This window comes from Argopecten irradians, chromosome 1, assembly GCF_041381155.1.
Source record: "Argopecten irradians isolate NY chromosome 1, Ai_NY, whole genome shotgun sequence".
Lineage (NCBI taxonomy): Eukaryota > Metazoa > Mollusca > Bivalvia > Pectinida > Pectinidae > Argopecten > Argopecten irradians.
The window spans coordinates 9,578,146-9,594,115 of record NC_091134.1 but is presented as its reverse complement, the minus strand read 5'-3'; the positions used below and the strand labels follow the sequence as shown (position 1 = coordinate 9,594,115).

The 15,970-nt window shown below is 32.4% G+C and overlaps 1 protein-coding gene across 3 annotated transcripts; it reads right to left on the bottom strand.

The window, feature by feature from the left end:
- Window positions 1-267: 267 nt before the first annotated feature.
- On the bottom strand, window positions 268-13,658 carry LOC138316977 (transmembrane emp24 domain-containing protein 6-like). Of its 3 annotated transcripts, XR_011207696.1 has the most exons (5): window positions 11,313-13,658; window positions 8,462-8,579; window positions 3,707-3,827; window positions 931-1,076; window positions 398-535 (listed from the first exon to the last, which is right to left on the bottom strand). XR_011207696.1 is itself a non-coding variant. In XM_069258615.1 (4 exons), the coding sequence occupies exons 1-4, from the start codon at window positions 11,526-11,528 to the stop codon at window positions 302-304; spliced, it is 717 nt and encodes a 238-aa protein (XP_069114716.1). In that variant the 5' UTR covers window positions 11,529-11,620; the 3' UTR covers window positions 268-301. The 3 variants fall into 3 exon arrangements, 2 of the variants coding, with proteins under 2 accessions (XP_069114716.1, XP_069114722.1); XM_069258615.1 differs by lacking the exon at window positions 8,462-8,579 and having other exon boundaries at window positions 268-535; window positions 11,313-11,620; XM_069258621.1 differs by lacking the exon at window positions 3,707-3,827 and having other exon boundaries at window positions 268-535; window positions 11,313-11,618.
- Between the last annotated feature and the right edge of the window lie 2,312 nt (window positions 13,659-15,970).

The following is a 15,970-nucleotide window of genomic DNA, read 5'->3' as shown; positions in this document are numbered from 1 at the left end:
CACGAAAATCAGTTGGTTTGCAAAACAGTACATAATGTGGTTGCATATAATATAGAAATGGATTTTTATAATGAAGAACAATATACAAAATTCATATTGTTCTGAGAATAGATATTGCGTATAGTATATGCAATTGCTAATTTGAAGACTATCGGTCTAAAACGATGGCAGCAACTACCTCGTTAAAGATTGATTATTTATAGTTGCATCATTTCATTTTATAAACATTTGAACTTATGAAAGAAAGAAAACACCAAATTCAATAAATCCTTTGAAAATATGTGCATTTAATATACATGTATTATGCTCTTGGTTTCTGAGATGGGGTGACATTAGGTATTTTAAATAATCTACGAACAAAATATACTGTAAAAACAGAAGAAAAAATAACCACACAAATCTGAGCTATGGACCATTTAACAATGAAGCTATTGTTCCCTAGTATAAGATACCAGTCTTTCACTACATTCATGCGGCTGCTGGCCTGGTGAAGTTTGGCCTCCTCAAGCGATTTCTGAACAATTGATATAGAATGCTGTAAAAGAATCGGGAATCAGTTAAATTAAACTAAAATACAAAAAATTGCATATATGTTTGTTATCTGTAGGTATAGACATGATACCGAATGAAGGACGAAAAACTAAATAATTGGGTACAAACAAATGATAATAAATAGATAATAAGTTACAGTAAATATGCTAAATCACTGACGAATGGTTATATCTTATCTTTTACAAAATAGGAACAGATGAATTAGTATTTCCATAAGTAACAAAAATTATTTTCTTTTCATCAATACCATTTTTGAAAAGTTCGAACTTAGAATAGAATAAACTTCAATTAATGTCCAAATGATATATACTGTCCAAATGATATATACTGTAATTCTTTGGAATTTGGAATATTTTTTTTAATTGTAATCCAACCAACCGTGAAATTTGAAACAGCCATGTTCATGTCTTCAATTTCCTGAACATATTTTGTCCACTCTGCAGGTACAAATGTTATTAGATAAACATAAACCAGTTTGGAGGCCATTCTGCTAAACTGGTTGTCCAAACAAATCGTGTAAACGCCTGAGGAAAAAATAGTAACATTTGCTATAATTATGCGAGATTGGAAATCAATTAATAACTATAAGATCACAATAGCATCCATAATAACCAAAAAAGATATTAATTGACATGTTTTCTAACTCCTTAGCTATGGCGATATGTCTGACATATATCAGCTGATTGCATACATGATAATTCAGATATTAACTCTTACACGATATTTTGACTTTTTTATCATACAATTCATATTTTTTTTAAACCGTATAATGCTCGCGTTTATATAATACATAGCACATACCAATATAACATTTGATCAATGAATTATTAGGCACTTTGAAACATATCCATAACGTGTAACCGATTATTTTTGGCGGAGAGGATATTTTCACGGGCAATCATTATGGTCCCAAATTTTAAATCCGTGAAATATAAACGCTAAAATCGTATTCCCCCCTTTCAAGTCCGCGAAAATCCTGAGCCGCAAAAACAACCAACTATACTGTAATAAAACAAATACTCAAAGTACAAGACCATTAACGCAACTGGCAAGCAAACAGCAGGATATACGTATTGATAACACCTGTCTAGCACCCACCTACAATATCATTTAGCTTAACATCACAAAACACCTAGCTAAAAGGGCAAAAAGGTGAACACTTATAAAATTCGATTTGAAATTAATTTACCAACCTCACAGGTGTAGCTGGTGTTAATTTATATTTTAAATCATGAACTAATTGACACATAATCTCGCTGAAATCACCGGAATACCATGGTATGGTGTTATAGCAGAAAATAAAACGAAAGTTGTGTAATTATCAATAGATAAAGAAATGAAAAAGAATTAGGGAGTGTCTAAATCAGTCACAGAATATATCATATTACAGAAAAATATCTCAGATGTGGGAGTATGAATGCTGAATGGACAAAAAGTTTATAATTTAACATTAAATTGAAATAGCATTGTTTAACAGATCATATATAAGGTATGAATAAATATGATATATTTCTGGTGAAAGCGGGAATAAAAACAAAATTAAAACTGAATAAAATAATCATATTAAAAATATAAAGAATTACCGAAATATGAAATGAAGTTAGAAACTTAAACGGGAGTATGGTAGATAGGAAAACACTTTTTTTACTTTTACCTTCGATTTCAACACTCTTTGCAATTTTGCCTTTATTTTGACCATACACACTATTAACATGATCTATTTCATCATCGGGGTCTTTGACAAAAACATTCATCTCCTCAGACTGACTATTAAGCACCTAGAACAAAGAAACAGCATTGGCGATTTGAATTATAGAAATAAAAAGATCACGTTATTTTAGAATAAGACTGACGAGGGACTGTTTTTTATTTAAAAGTTTAACGTTCAGAGAATGTATACCAATGGCCTAAGATAAAGTGAAACAACACAGAAAAAGAAGACTGAAGATTCCCTGTGTTAATCTATGTTAGGAAGATTCGCTTATGACAATCAACGTTTGTGCATTAATTAAGGAAATTGATTTGGGAAAACGAAGGACGAACAGCATGACGGGCCTTAAGAAGTTTTCTTTAAAATCGTTCAAAAAGTGATGTAAAGGGTGGTAATGACATTAAATATTAAATTCAAGGGAATCTACAAAGTTTGCAAACTTTCTTTATAAATCAAAAGATTTAGATATGTAACTTTAAAGAATACATCAATAAGAAAAAAATCAACATTTGTTCAATATTTAGAATTTATATTCAAAATAAAAAATATAATAAAAAAAAGTTGCATTGTTGGATAACATTAGATGCAACCAAGAGGTGTGTTGTTAAGACGAAAGCGAGTTGTCAATTTACTGTGTCCCCAACTGCAACATTTTTGACCATAGTTTTATTTTTCATATTAATGAAATATTTCAAATTATTGAATACATATTTTAGATACCAAACATTTTTTCCTAATTTTGAAATTCATTTTTAGTTTGGAACAAAATAATATTGACCTTATAAATATATACATACATTCCTAATTTTTTGCGATATTTTAAGAAATAGATATTATATTTTATTGATTTTGCAGCGTTTCTCGTGCCATAGCCACTTGCGATATTCAGTCGGCGTAATAATCCTTCAAAGCCCGCATAGCATTTTAACACAGAGGTACATACAACTTACAGAGGAATGCCTAAAGCACATTGAAACAACTGTTCTTCTGTGAATTATTCGTTTGTTCACGCAAAATATAATATACAGATAAAACAAAAAACAGCTCCTTTCGTATGGTTGCTATTTCGGGACACAGTAGTATTGTGTCGATCAATATAAATATATAATTACCTTCACAATTCGATACTGTGAAGTACGATCAAGACAATTGACGACGATATTGCTTTATCGAAACCTCTAAAAATCGTCACGTCGCATTGTATCGTAAGTCGTAATATCGTAATTCAGGTTTATCGTCGCATTGTGGTATCGTAAGTGAGTATCGTTATCTCGTCATGTGGTATCCCGAATTAGTCACCATTACCTTTAGAGTGACAAAAGGGTAGTATAAAATCAAGAAAGAGTCCCTAATTAACATATTTGGTCATTTTATTTGAACAATATTTTTTTCTAAAAAGAAATTGTATTTGTAATTGTATTTTTTTTTAAATCAGTGGGTTACCCGCAATTTTTACTAAATGTTGAATAGTAACTTCCGATTTTGCATAGTGTGCTTCGACGATGTAAGACGTAGGGTCCTTTACCACAATGTCTATCAACCTCTCGGAGCCACTCCGAAGGACCTGAAACCCAACAGAGCCGGACATCGGTCAGAACACATAAACACGTTTTATATAAGTACAAGATACGAGGTATTCATATTAATCTTGCCTCTAACAAAGAAAAGTACTGTTTATATGTTAATATTCGCAAGGGTTTTAGTTCGCTAAATTCGCGGATCAATTCTTATTTGCGGAATTGGAATAGCTTAAGACATTTATCAAAATCATGGTTTCACATACTATATTCTGTCGTGAGAATTACGCTTTTAAAAGGTTATAATGATAATTTGCGAAAAAAAACCACTGCGAACAAATTCCGAACAGTAGATCAGGAAATTTTATAAAAAACTATACAATAGTATTTTTTATTGTGTTAGTCGCATTATGATATTCAATTTTTAAGTTTTCTATAAATCAGTTTCATTTTGAACAATTGAGCAAAATTACTAATGTGACATGTGTTTTCCTTTGATATTCTAAACATATTCTATAAACCTTTAAAGCGCCTGTTCTGTGTCCTGTATTCAAGCAATGTTTTGTCCGTGAAAATGGACAGTTTATAAATATTATGATTATTTCATCATATAAATAATATAAATGCACATAATATAAATATATTGAAGTGAATAACATACATGTTTTGGGAACTTCTCTTTTGGTGAACACGGTGTAAGAATTAGCCATTTCTACACTAAATACATTTGTAATTTGGAGCATCTTTAACAAATGTATAGGAAATTCCTTTTTAAATGTAAGTATCTGTTTCATGTGAAGAAAGTGTTAATAGTATTCATTATCTAGTTTATCACTTGATCTGCTAGAAATAAAAACATGTTTTCGAAAAAAGGTCTTATTTTCAGAAAAAGAGTCAATTATCCATGGAATTGTCCATTCAAATAAAATCAAACAATTAAAGGTATTAAGCTTTGTCTCGGGAGTCGGATCAGGTGTGAGACTTGTAACTCAAATGTGACGTTTCTCGCAGCATCGGATGTACACTAATGTCATTTTATTGTTTCGCTTTAGCTAGTGTTAAAAACAGCCCTTTTGAACGAATTTTGCACCAACGAAACTTTGAAAGACAGAAAATTAATCAATATTTGTTCAGATGACTTCAGACAAGTTTCTTCTAAATTGCACTAGTATAAATTCAAAATGTTTTTGTTTTTATCAAATTTGACTAAGCATTGCATGAAATGATCGCTAAATGTTCCTAATCATATGTTGTCATTTCTCAGGTCGGTCAGAATTACAAAATAGTTGTCATGATCGTTATATAAAACGTATCATCAAAGAACACATTTCAAAATTTCGTTGGTCCGAAAAAAATCTTAACACTATATATTTAAAGTATGCCCGGATTGCCGGAAAGACCCCCGGGTCTCTTGTTTTCCATATTTTCCAATTTTGCTTTTATTTATAACACTACAATATAGAACTGTACAATGTAATACATGTGTCTGGATATTAGTGGATTGGGTAATGAAACATTGAAGTGTCGTTAGAGTACATTATATATAAAACAAACAACCTCTGGAGACAAGTTGTGTTGTTGAAGTCAGAAATCTCTCACCTTATCAGTGACCTAACAAAGACGTCATTCATTTGTTACCACTGTTTTCTTTTCATAGCAAAACCGTTGAAAAACATAGCACGGAAGTTTCGTAAGTAGTATTAGGGTCATGTAGAGGGTATATTATAGTTGGACTCTGCTGAAATGACAGCTAATGACTAAATAGTTATCGAGACCAACTTAACTAAACAAAATATTGACAAATCATTTAGGATGGCCAACGGATAGTTATTGACAGCTATATATATAACTATTAGCTGTAACGATATACACTATTCATATTTTCAAAAAAAAAATCTAAATAAATGAATGGAAGTTTGTTTTGTTTCAGTGAAATCAATGAACAACGCATTGTTTACTGATTGTGTCGCAATGATAACTGCTACTAATACTAATAATATTTTTTGCGAATCATTTGCGATATTTAGATTATAAACAGGAGAATATGACTCCTTCGAGCTGTAATATGAATGGAAACAACAAAGACAAGTTATTCCAACTTTGCTTATGTTCAAACGAAATTCATTGCAGGTAAAACTACTGTATACAAATCAATGTTTATTCTTTCTAAAACTGATCATTGATAAAATGAAAAGTGCATCGCGACTTACACTTAATGCTTTACAGAAAAAGATGAAACAAAATGGCAAGCTTGGGTTTTGTACTTATTAGTAAAATATTTAAAGGAAATATAAAAAGTGTTCGAGTATAATGTGTGTAGATTTGTTTTGACTTCTGCGAAGTGGTGCACGACGACTTGTCTATACAATGATTTTTACAATCATACTTGACATTGATTTGATAGAGATAAATATGAACTTTGGTTTGTGTGGGTTTTATTGTTAATTTAATGTTAAAATTAAGTAAGGGAGTACATTGAAATCTCGATTTTCATAGCAAAAAAAAAAGTACTAATGAAAGTTGGTGTAGTTTTTGTTAATGAGATGTATCCACTACCATGATAAGTGTGCCTAGCCTGCTCTCCGTCATCACACTTGGCGGGACTACATTGAGGCGAACCTGAATCTGTGCCAGTGAATAAAGTAACATTTGTTCAATACTACTCTAATCACTCTTCCAGTAGTGTATTTTCACTGTTTTAAATGTATGATAATATGTGAAAAGTACCCCCCTTTGTTTACAAGGGAAATAAAAAGCAACACATAGGCATATACATTTCTTTCATTTGCTAACATGATGGGTTTCAAGCTAAGTTATCTGTATAGCGTACATATACCACCTACTGAATCCTATACGACCAGGAATTCCAATGGTTTCAATTAAGATTCTGAACAATAACGTGGAATTCGCCAATACTTTGTGATTTAATTTCTTAAGATATAAAGAACAATTGTTCCAAGTAAGAATTTCCTTTGTAGTTACATGCTTGTATAAAAATTTACTTCGTGAAATTGTTCCTTTAATATATTTCTTACCAGAAATACATATACTAAGTCGGGTTAATCAAACCTAGAATATTTGAATCATTAAACTTGTTTTCTTTCATTCCTCAGTGCTTATAACAAAGTCGCATATGTCAATCATCACCTTTTCCAGTACATAAGCACTGCCACTAATAGTCGATAATGATACAATATACATATATTTATATACTTGCGTTACATAAGCGGCCCTACACGGTGCATACTTATTAGATACACGTGGACATGCTACTGTACATTATGTGACAGGCGCGTAGCAGAACTACACGATGGTCGACAGCGGCCTGCAATTATTGTTTATTACAAAACACTTTTATGACACTGTACATGTTGTATTGAACAAAATTCGGACATTTTTGTTTGTAATAAAAATAATCTGTCATGACACTTTAAAGTGTCGGTCATTTTTTTTATTAAAAAACAATCTGTCATAACACTTGTATTTGTTAGTGTAATGTTTCTCATGTTTAATTGAGAGGATATTTTTTTTTAAAGTTTGATTAAAGGCATCTAATTACAGTATACTTCTCAAAATGAAATAGCAAAAACAAAGTTACAATAAATCAGACTATACCTAACCGATTGACAATGAGATGAGAGGATACATGTATGATAAAACCAATATTTGATAATTATTTTAATGACAGTTGGATAAGAACTTGTACCTTTATCAGACCATGTAAATAATATCAATATAGCTGGCGTATACTGAAATGTTAAATGTTCCATTGTTATATTCGTCCATTGATGTACTTGAAATACCAAACTCGTGACGACGAATGTTATAGAACCTTGACTAGAAATTACTGATTGTTTTGTTTGAGAAACAATATCAAATGAATACAGTTCATACATGTAGCTTACAATACATTGGCTAAGTATTGAATATCACTGACAGAGCACAGTTTCATTGATAAATTCATGATGTTTATAATTGTTCATACTAAAATATGCCTTTCGATTTATGCTGAAGTAAGTTTCTCTGACATTGAAAAAGTCGATTATATTTCCCTTCTTTAATTATAAGGAAACATCCTAAAAATATATAAAAAATCATAATCATGTTACTGGCATCATGTATTTAATTAAACGCGATATTTAGAATATTGATTTCGCATTTACATTTCTCTAGATATAAGTTCAGAAGAAAAAATGACAAAAGCTACAAGCCATGAAAGTTCAAATTTGTTATCTTCCATTGTGTTTATCCGCATTAATCCGTTAGGTATAGTGCTAATCCGTTAGGTATAGTGCTAATCCGTTAGGTATAGTGCTATTCATGACGGAATTTGACATTGTTCTTTCTATATACTGTTTGTCATTCATCAACATTTTACAAATCCTTCAGTTTAAACCTGAAAACCGTCGGCGCTGTATCTTTCCCGCTTTTTTTTTACTTACTACGGTTTTTCCAAATATAAATCACTTCTACCTCACAGTAAAAAATGTGGCATGTCACAGTTTGACTGAAAAGTGTCATGACAGATTGTTTTGTATCAAATAAAAAAAAATTGACACTTTTTTATTAGTTTTTGAATAAAAAAGTGTCATTACACAATAAACAATAATAGCATGCCACCGTCAGCTATCGTAGATACAGCATGCTGTACAACATTCGTACATGATGTGGTATAATTTACCAGGAATGCGTGTGGGTAGGTCGAATTGCCCAGTGGTCTGGGCTATACTTGAAGATAATGTTAAAAAGGAAGGGTCCTTAAAGAAAACATCTACCAAACGGTCAGCTCCCCTTAACACCTGAAAAAACATAGGACATCAACAACTTTTATGTAATACAAACCTTTAACATTGATTTTACACTAATTAAGAATTAATATAGGTACTGCAAAATGACCAAAAACCTTGGCCAACTTTCCTTTTTTGGGGTGGGGGTTGTGTTGTTGAGAAACATGTTAAGTGTTTCCTTTGCTAAATATGTGAAATACCTAATTAGTTCATCACACAAAGATTTCTAGCGAATCATTCAGATTAAACATGATTAATTAACTGGTATTCATATTGTTTAGTCTAGATTTGCATCTTATGTAATAATCGAAGTTTTCCTTTTGTTCTGATATCACTTTAAAAGCCTAAACTTAGTACACATGTCCTTTGTTGTTGAATATACGACGTTACGTCTAACAATCTAACCCAAACTAATCTCGCCACAGCCGAGCATTAATTCATAGTACAACGGAATGAAACAGTGACTATTTAATACACGTATCATTACTAGAAAGTATTGAAAGTTGCTTTGAGCCTATTTTCTTCTGGTGTAGCTTTGGTTATAATTATATGTATATATATATAAAAACTCGGGGGGGGGGAGGAAAATGATTGTACATGTAAATTTCTAAAATTTATAATTGATAAACGTATCACGCGTTTTTGATTTTGGATTTAGATTTTGGTGGTTTTAAATTTATTGTTCTGCATATATAATGTATTAGCAGACAGGGTGAATTTAGGTTGTGTCAGGTTAGTGTTGGCGGAGGAAAGCTAGAGTGCCTGGAGAAAAAACCATCGACCAGCGATCAGTACTTTCAAACTCGCAACCCTGAGTAGGAGGGCATATAGTAATATATCGGGACATCTTCTAAAAAACCATCGCGGCTTGACCCATCGTCATGTTATCCGATAGAGCACAAAAGTATGGATGGATATGAAATGAAATTGTTTCGAAATAAAAACTAAAAATGATTATGTATGACAATTCATAAAAATTACATAATTGTTTTTTTTTAAGTATTAATAGAAACGCTGCTAACTTTGCTATTACATTTGAATAAAGATTACGAATTGTCGTGTAATTTTTCGGGTTTCCAATAGCACACCGTAACTGATAATTATTGATTCTGAACATATATCACAGGTGTTTACTTGTGTGATGTCTCGAAACGATAAATCTCGTCCAAGCTGTTGTATTAAATATGGAATACCTGTTCTCATTCACACAAAACGGTCATTGATTTAGGACTTAGGACCACATAAATACAACTATTCACCTTATGTTAGTGGCGTATAAATTGTTTACAGAATTATCATTGATTTATTTATTACAATTTCAAAAGGTCTTTTGTTAATATTTCCTCAAAATTTCATATTTAAGTTTATAATTTTTTGTAAAGGAAATGAATAAGCGATGAAAATGGGAATTATTCTAGTCAAAACAGGAGGATATCGGTGTCTGTGGAACATATTGTATATCAAAACATATCTCATTGCCATTATGAGCAATAGGTTATCAGCAATGCATTGAATAAACTTGAAACCCATTGGACTGATAATGATTACCGGTAAATGGATGGTGATATCAGAGAAATTTTCAAACAGTTATTTCTATTATATCAATATTCATAAGTCAGAATGACATTTAAAAACGTCTTACCTGAGTAATTAAGTTTGATCTTCAAAAACGTACAAATCTCATTAGCGATGCAAATATTTGTTCAGCCAAAACATACAAATCATAAAATTCAATTAAGATTAAAAACAGTAAAAAACGATACTTTTAGCGATGAATAACGGTTATGTTATTAAATCTAGATTTTTGTTCGGGAATATCAAAACGGAACTAGTATACCAAATAAGTACGAGTTTTTATCATGCAATTTTATTATTATTTCACAACCAGTATCTACATTTTGTAAACTAGAATATATATAACATACAGTGACATTTCAGTCAGTGTACCAGAACCCGGTAGCATTTTCAGAACAAAATGTTTGCTGTGAAATGCAGCTTATAACATTCGTTAAGGGACAAACATATACCACTTCAAGTAAAATTCATATTGTAGTTTAATCATGACGTGAGAAGGCAGAACTCCAGTTACAGTATAATGTATATCTTGACAACACCATATCTACGTTTCTACGTTACTACGTACGCCATAGTCTACAGGACACGGTGTTATTTCGGTCGCATGATTTTGAGATAAGAGAGTTAGTACTCGGTGTAGGCTTTGTTGTCAAATTCAAGCTTAACGTTAACGTGTTGGATTTCTATTGCATCCGTGTACATATTTTAACGAATATGGTTTCGGTGGAAAGGGAAAATTTTACTTGAGTTGAGATTTATGTCAATTCGTGTTGTTACTGGTAGATATAAGAATAGTGTTCGAGTAGTGTTGGTTGACATGTCAAATTATTGCATCCATGCATGGTCAAAATATTGTCAATGATAATATGACATGATAAACCGTAATATACATTATGTTATACACTGAAATGTTTGCTAAATGCATGCTATGATTATGGTAATTAAATCGTTGACAATATTAGCTTCAAAAGAGAGAAATAATGCAATTGAAGCAGATAGTGTTTTCTAAATAAGACGTAATAGATTTGCGCACATGTTCTCGATTTGCCAATAGCGGTGTACAATGCATATTTATAAGAGGGGCGCAAATACGTACAATGGTCAATATGGATATCGCAAATGGAAACTGAATAGTACATAATATTCAAAACAAAAACAGGAACAACAAACCTCAAAAGACATGTGTAAGTTAGCCCCCTCGGCGACTTTCTGGTGAAAACACTCCTCCCCTCCAGCCGGCACTTCTATCTTAAACTCGTGCTGTACACCCGGTAACCCATCAAAATCAAAATCGTCGTACTCAGCGGCGATCGCAACTTTACCCATGTGCAGAAACGTGCACCATACAAGTATATTGACTACTCGTGCTAGAAGAAGGACCGCCATATTTGCTGTATACGAGTACAGATTAACCTGAGCCTTATCGTCCACATGGCACTGTTGTCATTTTCCCACAGGGATAAATCCCAGGTAGACTTAGATCGATAGCTTACACATGTGGTCACTTTGTCAGCTACACCTGTTTCTAAAGGTTCATCAGATTAGGAATTAAATGGTCAGTTAGTGTTACATTTGTGGCACGTACATCTGCATTATGAGTTAATTTACAACCGAGTTGAGATTATTATTATTGTTATCTTTATTTCCTCCAAAATGAAGAGTACATAATGATAATATATGAAAATACATATGGTAACAACATAAAAGAATATGTACAGAATGAGAGAGAGAGAGAGAGAGAGAGAGAGAGAGAGAGAGAGAGAGAGAGAGAGAGAGAGAGAGAGAGAGAGAGAGAGAGAGAGAGAGTAGGGGAAAAAGAGAAAGAGAGAAGAAAGCACTATTCTCTCAGATATTTCTATGTCAAAATATTCATATAAATATATTCATAAAGAAATGCACGAGTAGGTTTGCAGTGATTGTAAATCAGCTTCATATACAAATTGAACATCTTTTTAAAAGTATACACTGATATCAATCTGAATTGTTCCATATCATACCTTTCCAATGTATAGTCCAAGAGACCTCCTAATATTACATGTATTAGCTCAAAATCTGAGAGAGGGTATAAATATGAAATAAAATCTATATTTGTAATTGATATAATTCAACATATGAAATAATCACTTATTATGTTCAGTTAATGAACAATTTAAAACAATATGACTAACAATATCAGTGTAAAAGTGTCCACAATAGTGACATAATATTACATAATTTTCTAAACGTACAGACACAATCATTTTCATAATATATCTTACATTTTCAAGGTAATTTGGATGACGTAGAGCTATTTTCCAAAGGTAATGGGGTTTTAAACAATCATGTAATGATAAGAATCGTGTCAATTCTTCGTCATTTGACATTCTCAATTTCCAGGCATTTGTTTCATACATAGTTACAGATTTGTGGAATAATGCCTTCCAACAATATCTGGAAGGAAAAGATCCATCATCGAAAAATTTTAAGACATATTCGTATAAGTTGTGTTTCTGAAGTATTTTTGTGATGTCTGGAACAAAACCTTGTTGCACATACGTAGTCACATTATTCAAAAAACATCTAACAGTGAAAATTCTAAAAATCAAATTTGTTCTTTTCATTCTACAAACTCTGCCTAGGAACAATATTTTTTCAATATCTATATAAACCGCAATAGAGTTCAAACCTATTAGTGAAGTACACACATCTGTTCTAGTTCTTCTGTCAAACCCTTGTAAAGACTTAATCATAAAATGTTAAGGCATTTCTAGCATTAATAAATCAGGTTTTGATAGCATCCAAAGCTCACACCCATATAGAGCAGAAGGATAAACTTGTATTGTGATAATTTTTGAAATAGTAAGGGGGTTCAAGGCACACTGGTGTGCACCAGAATATAGCAATGCCATAGTACCATTTTTTTAATTTGTTACAAGCCTGTTTAATCCTTTCAAAGGATTGATGTTTACTATTCATAATAAAACCAAGATGATTAGTTTCTTAAACAAAAGGTAAAACATTATTATAAAAAATAAATGTACAGTTGACGTTTAAAGTTCTCTTATCAGAAAATACCATAATTTTACTTTTTCAGCTTGAATACAAAAATCTCCATTTTCTACTGTATTCTTCACATATACTTATCATTTTTGAAGGCTCGTACTATTTGTACTAACAAGACAATTTAATATCGTCTGCCTGCGAAAGTATATTTGCATGTATATCGATTAAATATGCACCTTTACTACAGTTTTCGACTTGATTCAATAGGTTATTAATAAAAACAATACGATACATTTTTGCGGAGAGGGCCCCTCCTTGTAAAATACCTCTCTCCATCTTGACTGGCTCAGATGTAATACAGTTAAACAATATTGAACTTTGTACATGTGTATACATAAACCTTAAAATATTCCATACCTGTTAGACCAATATTATATAATTTAACTAGTAGACCGTCGTGCCAAACGGTATCGAATGCTTTGGTACTATCAAGAAACGCAACAAATACATTAGAACCATTTTCCATATTATAATAAATACATTCTTGTAAATTGACTTTTGTACAAAGACTACATAAGGTTTTTTTTCTAGTACGCTGATTGCTGCTTGTTAAGAAATACATCAGAATCAATTATTTTGTTAATTTTATTGGCTATAGCCATTTCAAAAATCTTAAAAAATACTGGTAATAGCGTTATCCCTCTGTAGCTGATCGTCTTTTGACTTTCCGTAACCTTTATGTAATGTCACTATTATACCTTTAGATATATATAAAGCATAAAGCAATTCAAATTGTTTGTTATTACTTTCGAGTGTGTTTTTTACTCGTTGTAGACATTTATGACCGTATTTTTGGTCTCGATAATGTAGAGCATCATCTCTAAAATTACTTCATACTTACATATGACTACAATATGTTTTGTGACTCCTTCTTTCAATTTCAAGAATTCGACAACTTAAAATGCCTATATGAGTTCTATACCATTCACGGCCGGCAGGATTTGAACCGACTCAATTCTGATAGTAGGTTATAACAAATGTCATTTATGAAAGCAGTTTGCATCTAGATTTCGGTTTGATGCCATTTTCACGATAATCACAAACAGTACACACTGCAAACAAGCTAAACAGTCACCAGAAGTCCCCTAAATGTCACCACGTTACGCACAGGTCATGGGAGGTAGAAATCTGCGCGTGGGACTTGATTTCTTTTTCTTTTTAAATCGGTGCTATTTTCTCTTACTTTGATATCTCTTCGATCGTTTAAGACCATTTGCATTATCTGCATCTTGAGAGTTAAGCTCAAAACGACAGGTTTCCGGGCACACACTATTAAAATCCGGATTTCAGACCTCATTTTTTTAGGTTGATAGTGCCTAGTGTCGCCCCGAGGATATCACTGTCACCCGAGGCGAAGTCGAGGGTGACAGTGATATTCCGAGGGGTGACACTAGGCACTGTCACCCTCTATATACATGCAGGTAGTATTTATTTTATTATACTAAAAGTCTAGAAACAAAACTAGTTTTCAAGTATTTGCAATCTATTGAAACATTGTAACTGATTTTAGCAAAAGTCGAACAGTCACCGGCGGCAGTAGAATAGCATATCAGCTTCTACTCAGTAGCGCTAATCATTATACCTTTGCTTCCTTTTCACTATATAAAGAGTAGAGAATAGAAATGCTATTCAAATCCAATCGTAATCCAGTCGTTTTAAACCGCTATTTACCGGGTAAATAGTCATTCGAACTATTAACCTGAAAATGAGCTATTTACCTGCATTCAAATTTTCGCGGACTTTTGCTTAATCATGAATTTGATTGGATAACGCATTGGGAGTACTTCATTCGGAACCTCTCTGACTGTATCTCATTTCCAACGAAAAAACACAAAGAGATCAGGTGATCTAGATAAGACGCTGCAGACGACAACTTGTACAACATGGCCTAGACGAGGAATCTCTCGAAAAATTGTTGACCTAAAGGGACAGTGGAAATACACAGCAAGTTGTAAAAACAGCAGTTAATATTTTAAAGGACTACCTACGAGAAAAATCACTGGGCACTATCGATGATATGGAATGTGGAACAAGTGAAAATATCAATGGGTTATATGTTATAGCATTTGTCTCAACGGTATGATAAAACACTTATTGAATGGGTTTATTCGGGAAATATCACTTTTATTGTCCCCCTTGACACAACTATTTCCCTCGGCTTCGCTTATGTCTCGGGGGACAATAAAAGTGCTATGCTATTTCCCTCATACCCATTCAATAACTGTATACTGACAAAAATGCACTATCACCCGTTGCTAGGGGGTTGCTACAAACGTGTCTATTGTTTCCTATTGTTCTAATGTTACCTGCCGTGTAATAGTGTAAAATACCAAATATCTCTCGACCAATCAGAATGACGGATTCTCGCTTGAGGTATAATAATATATAAATGCTACCTGCATTAGAGGGTGACAGTGCCTAGTGTCACCCCGAGGATATCACTGTCACCCGAGGCGAAAGTATTTATTTTATTATACCAAAAGTCTAGAAACAAAAGTAGTTTTCAAGTATTTGTAATCTATTGAAACATTTTAACTCAATGAACTGATTTTAGCAAAAGTCGAACAATCACCGTCGGCAGTAGAATAGCTTATCAGCTTCTACTCAATAGCGCTAACTATCATTGCATTATAAAAAAGAATACTCACAATACGCATTTAGTGAAAATTCTTGTTGTCTTGTCTCCTGTGTTTGTTTAAATCTTAAGGTTTTTGTAAATCTCAATGAATTTTGGTTTCGTCCTCTCGTCTGTTTGCAACATTAGCAACGTCACGAAGACGCTTGAA

Excerpts from the sequence above, each read along its gene's own strand:
- LOC138316977 (XM_069258615.1), bottom strand. The coding sequence starts at position 11,528 with ATGGCGGTCCTTCTTCTAGCACGAGTAGTCAATATACTTGTATGGTGC. Across the intron at positions 3,828-11,312 it reads ACTTACACATGTCTTTTGAG|GTCCTTCGGAGTGGCTCCGA; the intron begins GTTTGTTGTTCC and ends GTTGGGTTTCAG. Across the intron at positions 536-930 it reads TGGCTGTTTCAAATTTCACG|CATTCTATATCAATTGTTCA; the intron begins GTTGGTTGGATT and ends ATTCTTTTACAG.